General features: G+C 37.6%; 1 protein-coding gene across 2 annotated transcripts in view; it reads left to right on the top strand.

Annotated features, from left to right (window-relative positions):
- The first annotated feature begins 1,157 nt into the window (after positions 1–1,157).
- LOC117497017 (USP6 N-terminal-like protein) overlaps positions 1,158–8,445 on the top strand; it is a 25,923-nt gene continuing 18,635 nt past the window's right edge. The window contains exons 1-2 of one of the 2 annotated variants that reach the window (XM_034148902.1): positions 1,158–1,288; positions 7,227–7,300. In XM_034148902.1, coding sequence (XP_034004793.1) covers positions 7,235–7,300 — 66 coding nt within the window. In that variant the 5' untranslated portion in view covers positions 1,158–1,288; positions 7,227–7,234. Of the gene's footprint in view, positions 1,289–7,208; positions 7,301–8,445 lie in introns of those variants that run through there. The other variant, XM_034148903.1, reaches the window with a different exon arrangement.

Here is an 8,445-nt window from a genome sequence, read left to right as displayed (position 1 = left end):
TTCACACAAACAAATGTGTTACTTCACAGCTTTACAACACTTTTTTTTTTTAACTTGCAAAATTATCTTTACAATTGACAAACATCATATGTGTAATTCGTGGCACAATTCAAACGGGATCAAAAGATAATCTTTCTCTTCTCCATTGACTTCAATACATAATTTTTCCGAAATAAGGTACCATGGAGGTCCACCGGAAGGGGAGGGACTTCGCCACTCTATACTGCCTATGCCAAGGCCGGCCCCTGCACATACACACACTGTACCACACGCACCTACAGCTCCTAAAGCATATCATATATATCAGGATACAGCCGTTGTGTATTTTATTATGTGAAGCACTAAATGGTTTTAGAAAAATATCGACTCTTTGTTTGTAGATATCTACTAAACTAAAGCATACAAATAAAGAGAGTAATGTAGGCCTGATATATATTATACACACTGCTCTGCTTTCTGCACGGACCTGACCTCACAGCTGTTCTCACTGTAAACATGTCTCGATTCAAGCAGTTAATACAATAATATCCAGGGGATGCATGCAGAGCTGTCATTGGCTGCGATAAGTCCGGCCGTGCGTCAAGACTCTTTTAAACATCTCTGTTGCCGGAAATACATCCGCGGAGGATCCGCAGACTGGCGCGGAGGAACCATCAGTGTATCCTCGATTATAGCTCCTCCAGAGAGACTCCTCGATGCTCGATCCTTGGTCCTCGAAGTGCATTTAGAGAAATTAGATGTCCTTCAACATGGCGCGCTGAAATCCATTTCCGGGTCAATACCGGAGGACCAAGGATTCGAGGAGTCGAGATTAGTGAAATGAGAAAGGGCCCTGGTAATAAACCTGATTCTGATTCTGATTCTGACTGATGTTTGGAGGGGAGAGTTTCTGTATGGAGCTTCACTACCAGTGTCTCTCCAGCAGATGGCGGAAGATGGCGGAAGAACAGAGCCCCTGAGCGGCCGTGTTTCAGCAGGAGAGTCGGGGTGGGGGCTGGTTCTCCTCCCCCCGGGGCTCCTGTTTCTTTAAGGCCGGATTTCACGGCTCTCATTCGGCTGACTGGTGCCACGCTGCGGCGCCTGCTCAGTGCGTCCTGGATCTGGAGCTTTCTCTGTCTTATTATACAGTGACTGTGTGTGTGAGTGTGTGTGTGTGTGTGTAACATATGGATTGAAGGCTATTGTTGTCAGCCCGGGTGGTTTGTTCTGCACTTTCACCGGAGAATGCCCAGAGGAACCGGAGCTGTGTTCCTGCACGGATAGCGCAGAAATACACCCGAGAAACACGGTAATAACACTCTTAATTTTCCACGTTTTTCATGCTTTTTGTTTATTATTCTCATTAGAATAAAACGGGTCTTCTTGCGTGATGATGTAGCTCCGTCTGAAATCACGGCAGCGAGGCTCGTCCCATCGGACACTAGGGGGTTTGTTTACCGTCAGAAAGCGACTCTTTGGGGGTGATTTCAGGCGCTGGATGTCGGTGAAATGTGTCTAGTGTCAGTAGTCTGCAGGAGCATCCTGTATCCATCACTGCCCGGCTGTAGGTCGCTCTGATGGGGCACTGAAGGCAGCATCAGGCCTGGGGGAAGCTGCTGCTGCAAAACACACTGAAGTTATTTCTCAATATTTATTTATTTAAACTAGTATTTTATTTCACAGCAGCAAAAATGAGCCGATAAGTAGTGCTGTACCTTCCTAGTAGACAAACCCTTTGTTATTATATGAAATCCTACACAAAGACTCATGCAAAATGTTTTGTTTACCAGCGATGTGTTCAAAGGTGTCTTTGTAATACGTTCAGTCAGCGTGGAAAAAGCATAACAAATGAATTAAAACCCGACTTAAACCCAAAACCATCAATATTGACTAATCTACCAAGAGGCTGAGCATGCAGGGGCTAATAATGATAATAATATTAATAGTAGTGAGTAAAAGCTGCCAAACACACTGAATTTACTTCTCACTGTTTATGTTTTCAACATTTTAATTTACTGCAGCAGAGAACCAGGGCTGTCCCTGACGTTTAATACAAATGTTGTAACTAGTTATTCCACAAGAATAATGCAAAAGCACCACTTTACGATTGGAAAATAACAATTATGCATTACAAATAAACCAAAATACTTATTATTGAGTCCAAATCGACTGATTATTGAACTAATTGACTAACAGAAAATGCATTGCTGGAAATTACACAGGGTCAATTGTATTTATAACAAATAATAATAAAGTCAGTAGGAAGCTTATATTGGATTTGTGCATGTTTTTAACAGTGAAACATGCAATAGTGGACTTTACAAAATAAAATACCAGTTAATAATGTCAATACGTTAATATATTTTGCTAATACATAATGTACTTTTTGCTTCAGTAGGATTTTTCATGCAGAGTTTTACTTGATATAGAGTATTTATGCATTGCTGTAGTACTTTTACTAAGTGAAGGATGTGAATACTTCATCCACCACTCGTTGCAGCCACACTTAATATAACTTTAACAAGAATGTACGCTGTGATTTAAATGGTATGATGTTGAATCAATCAGCATCCTGGAGCTGTTTTTACCTTGTTAAAATGTAAAGTACTTTTGCGTCTGAGAAGCAAACTCTACAGCTGACTTCTGTTTTTCCAGCTTTAGTAGCTTAAATTCACAGAAAATGGGAAAATTAAATACATTTTTCCCACATGTAACATCTCAAACAATCCCAAGTTTCCACTCTGTGATGTAGTTTGTAGTTTCAGTCCCTTCTCCCCCCTTCTCCTCCCCAGTGATTCACAGACTGACCACATGCAGCCGCTGCCATACGCTTCAGATGACAGCTCGTATTTAAACTGCTGTAACCTTTCTGTATGAACCTCTGTGCAAAGAAGCTGCTTGAAGCTCTTGAAACACTGATGGAGTTTCACTTTCCCCACATTCAGGATGGATTCAATCTTGGCCTGAAGGAATTTAAACGTTATGTTAGTGTCTCAAAAGTCAAGATCCAAATGCTCGGTTTGCATCTATTGACTCCTCGGTAGTCTGACAATAGAGAATAAATCATCATAACTTAAAGGGGAAATGTCTCTTAAACACAGCATTTAGATCACACAAACTCTCCAGTAAAAAGGCACAATCTGACATCCTTTACCTTACATTAAATGTATTATGTATTACATCACAGATAGGACCTACCTTTTTTATAGTGAAAAGCAGACTCCATATCACTCATGAGGTTATTTACTACTATTCCGATAACCATATTCCTCAATTTTAACTTATATCGAGTGATTTTGAGATGCGATGATAAGATGATTTTCTCTGCTTTGTGTTTTACTAAGCTGGATATCTTTGTGTTTTTAAGTCTTGTTCAGACATTTGAAGACGTCACTTTGAGCTCTGGGAACTAGTCCTGGACATTTCTGTACATTTTCTGACTTCAGCAGATTAATCATTAGTGAAATAAACCATCAGTTGCAGCCCTGCAGAAGAACAGATCATATCTTCTGTTTTAAATACAAATATTTGCATCCCAGCAGCGGACTACACTGGAAGAAATGCTCCTCCAAAAACAAGTTAAACAATCATGAAAACAAGCCGTTTTCACTTGAAATAAGTAAAAAAATCTGCCAATAGAACAAGTGAAAATGTGCTTGGTAAGAGAATTGAAATAAGAAGGGATATTTAGATAAATCAGATCTTGTAATTAGCTGGGAGAACTCATTTTGAACTATATTTGACCAGAATCAGGAAATGTTGTGTTAATCTAAGCAGCAAATGCTCAAAAGTTTTCTGTTTTCTGATGTTAGTTGGTGATTTTCTAATAGATACGTAAAAAATATGTGTTTCATCTGAGATACGACTCAAAAAAGGATCTTTTGACTTAACAAGATGATGCATTGTCTAAAAACAACACCCGATATCTCACTGCAGTGTTACTTCTGAATTTATTATGTCTTATAGCAAGTGTCAAGACATATTCTGACTAGATATTAGACACATATACTTGGCAAGATTTCCAGTTTTTGTAGTGTAAAGCCATCGTCCTCTCTTTCTTTAACTGTGTCACTGACCTCCATCTCTGCACCTTACTGAATTATTCACCTGGTTAGCGTTAACCCACATCGAGACACTCAGTCTGGGACCAAGCAGGAGAAAGGGTGAATTCATAGATACCATTTCTCTTGTTTTTAAGTATCACAGTGCTTTGAAGTACCGAGTATTCATGGAACAATCTAGTATCGTGCTTCAAAACGGAATATGACACAGATTAAGACTTGAGTTTAATATTATTTTGATACATTTGGAACCAATTCTCTGCATATGTTTGCCATCAGTGGTGACCAGTTGTATACACATATGAGTTAACAGTAAACTGTGCATCCTGTAATTAAAAAATATGTATATTTGTTTGTCTGCGTATACGTATAGATGTAGAAATGTTCTGCTTTACAGACGTATACATTCCTCTGCTAACGGTTAAAATAAACAATAAATTGAGATACAAACCCAAAATATCAGTCATTTATTTAATGGAAATGTAAACTGAAAAACACTTTCAAATTCTGTAATGAGATAAGACCTTTGTTAGAGATTTAATTTGACATAACCTTTGAATTTTAAGCTATTATCTATCTACCTATAGCTGACATAGTTTAGCTTCTAAGCTAGCTATCGCCAAGTTGGTTATCTTAGCCTGCAGTGCTGACCTGTGATACGTTCAGGCAGTGAGAGTCATGATAAAAACATTTAGCACAGCCATAGCTCTAAATCCAGATTCTCTTTGGTGACTTGTCGACCATTAAGCACATATTATTATTTAGTCTTTATTATTTACCTACCTTTATGTTGTTTTATTTATTTTATAGGTCTTAAATCTTTTTTACGTCTTAATCGTTTAACCTTTATTAGATTTATGGCATTTTTACTACTATTATCTTTTTTAAATTTATTTCTGTTGTACCTATATGTTCACTTTGTTTTATGGGGTTTTATATTTTATATTGTTGCATCGACTCAGTTGTCTTGTGTCTTATCTGTCAGAGCGAAAGCATTATTTATTTTATTTGTATTATCATACATTTAACCTCCTTGTGTCTATTAACCTGTTAAAATGTTATATTTCGCTGCGTGTACCTTTTAAAGTTCTTAACAAATAATCTGAGTGGAATTTCTTGTTGTGTATTTTGAATTTGTGATGTGTCATTTTGTAAAGCACTTTGAGCCGCATGTGTTGAATGAAAAGTGCTATATAAATAAAGCTTTATTATTATTATTATTATTTATATTTACGGGACCACACCGCTGCACTGTCATGCTTTGAGATGACAGACCATGCACATTATGATGGACCCTCACATCTCTTTGTTCCTCTTCGGGAACAACACACTCTCGTTGTGTAATCTCGCTCTGCAGATATTCCTAATCCAGATGCAGTGCGTGTCCAGATTACCTCTCGGTGTTGATCCGTACGGAGCGTTAGGGTGAAGCGAGATTAATCCCCTCGCTGCTTTGTGTTGGGGAGGATTCAACAACAACTCCTGCTGGGATTGTCATTATTCACATCGTGCCATGTCACGCCATGCAAGGCGCTTTATTGCACTGCATTGTGTTTTTTAGCCTTTAGCCTTTTAGCTAGTGTAAGGAGGTTTTAAAGAGATTTTTGGTCTCTAAAATGTTAGAAAATATAAAAAAAATGTCCCTCCCAGTTTCTCATATTACACGTTGGTGTCTGTAAACGTCTTGTTTTGTCAGTTCAAAACCCCAAAATATTTACTCAAAACAGAGAAAAGCAGCAAATCTTCATATTTAAGAGGCTAAAAAACACAATTTATAATAGTGTTTTCTGCCGAGGGTCTCATCAAAACATTTCTAAAAGATATGTCAGAAAATGTTCATGACAAATGTCTGAAGGATGTGAGAAAGGTCTGAAAAGTCAGCAAATAGTAAAGAAAACATCCATCCCAGTTTCTCAAAGTCCAAGGTGATGTCTCTGAATGTCTTGTTTTGATCAAACCCCCACATATTGACATTAATATGACATAAAAGCAGCAAATCTCCCTCAACATGTGGGAGATGATGTCAGAGGGAAAGTCTTTAGTTGGGTTTCTCAGGGCGATTATATTTCTGCAGCTCTCTCCTGTTTCTGTCTGATGGACAAACCTGCCGGACGCTGCCCACTCCCAGCCTGCAGCCAGGACCCTAAACACATCACCAAATGTTGATGTACCATTCAAAAAGGTCTGGTGTTGTGGTGGATTCAGGTGCTCCTCAGTACGTCCCATATAGTAAGAAATGTCAAAAAAAATGAAAATATGTATAAAAACATACTTTTCCGCCTCTCTTACTTCTCCGCTGTTTTCTTGTCCCTCTTGTCTTTTTATTTTCTTCACTCATCAGCCACTAACCATTCATCCAAATTACTGTGCTCTCCAAATATATTAAAATGAATATTACAATCCTCCATGTTGCTCTCAGACGGTAGACAACGGAACACTATAAAGACAAGCAAACAGTTAAATCGACCGGACTTCTTTCTGCCGATGTGAGCGTCCTTAACAACGGTCTGTACTACTGGATTAACAACGTGTCACGTGTTCTGAATTGACCAATCAGAATCGAGTATTCAACTAAACCATGTCATAAGGTAAAGTTAATATGTCTAATACAAAAATAAAATAAAATACATATTTTTAGATAAACATAAAAAGTTAAATTCCAGATGTCCAATACAATACAAATAAAATTAAAATATTTATATAAATATAATAAATTAAAGATTAAAAAAAGAACATAAAAAAACCCAGATTTGCAATAAAAAAAATACAATTAAGTTATATTTTTTTGAATATTAGTTAAAGTAAAATGTCCAATTAATTAAAATAGAATACAAATATCTATACAAGTTAAAGTAAGAAGGTGCAAAAAAAGGAAACAGGTTAATAAAGTAAAACCGGACAGACTTTTGACTTGCTGCCGTTTATCTTTTAAACAATTATATTAGTATTTGAACCTCTCAGCGTGTGATTCTCTGCAGCTCTGTTTCCTGCACAGATATCAGAAGTTCTGCATGAAAGCGACAGACTGCATTTTGCACGCGGCTCTTTATAACCGAGTTGCCGTTGTGATGAAGTCACTGCTTCAGTCTCTCTCTCAGCTCATCCTCCCACATCCATCAGCTGTTCCTCCTGAGTCATGTGGAGTTGTTGTCGTTCTGCAGCTCACGCACTCTCCTCTCTCTGCAGATATTGACATGAAGAAAGACATCGAGACTCTAATCGCAGAGGAACGTGCTGACATCATCTTGAAATATGCTACGGTGAGAACAGGGTCTTTTATTTTATTAAACTGTGTTCCTACAGGATCTTATTCAATTCATTCCAGATGAATAAGAATCTGGTGGATATATTTATATTGTATATATTCTTCTGGCACTAGATCCTACTTTTCCATCAGCCAACCCCTTCATCTGTCAAACTCAGATATCTTATTCATCAATTTATATTTGACATTTTATTTTAATTTAATTTTATATATTTTGTAAACTGCACATTCTTACTTTAACTTCTTATATTTATAAACATACTTTATTCTATTTTATTTAATCTTTTTATTTCTTACTTAAAGTTATTTTGTTTAAATAAATATTTGTATTTTTTCTTTTATTATTTATTGGACACTTTACTTTAATTTCTTATGTTATTCTATATATTTTTTTACTTAGCTTTTATTTTATCTATTTCTATAATGGAGTATCTTTCATGAAACCCAATTTCCTCTGGGAAAAATAAAGTTATCTTATTCTGATATTAATTTAAAGAAACTAAAGAAATACTGATTTGTAAACAACCAGATATTGTGCATAATGTGTGCCTCAGCTGCTCTACCTGCTGCGGGGTGTGTGTTGTTCTGTAGCAGGAAGAGTTCACACTCCTGTGTTTCTGTGTTGAACAGACACACTGAGGACGACCACAGCGTAACTTCAGATGTGTGTGTTTTGTGGTTTGTGTGCGTGCGTGCGTGCGTGCGTGCGTGTGTGCTTCAGTGCATGTGTGGAGGAGAATACACTGAGAATGTGTGTGTGTGTGTGTGTGTGTGTGTGTGTGTGTGTGTGTGTGTGTGTGTGTGTGTGTGTGTGTGTGTGTGTGTGTGGTGTGTGTGTGTGTGTGTGTGGTGTGTGTGTGTGTGTGTGTGTGTGTGTGTGTGTGTGTGTGTGTGTGTGTGTGTGTGTGTGTGTGTGTGTGTGTGTGTGTGTGTGTGTGTGTGTGTGTGTGTGTGTGTGTGTGCTTCAGTGCATGTGTGAAGAAGAATACACTGAGAATGTGTGTGTGTGGGTGGGTGTGTGTGGGAGCATTAATAACATGTTGTGTAATAATATGTTTGTGCCTGTGGTTTGATATGGAGAGTTTTCAATCCCCCTTCCACTGAAACTAACATTAAAACCAGACATAAAGAGCAAAACTC

The sequence above is a fragment of the Trematomus bernacchii genome, unplaced genomic scaffold, assembly GCF_902827165.1.
Source record: "Trematomus bernacchii unplaced genomic scaffold, fTreBer1.1, whole genome shotgun sequence".
In the NCBI taxonomy this organism is placed as follows: Eukaryota; Metazoa; Chordata; class Actinopteri; order Perciformes; family Nototheniidae; genus Trematomus; species Trematomus bernacchii.
This window is presented reverse-complemented; position numbering and strand designations above follow the sequence as displayed.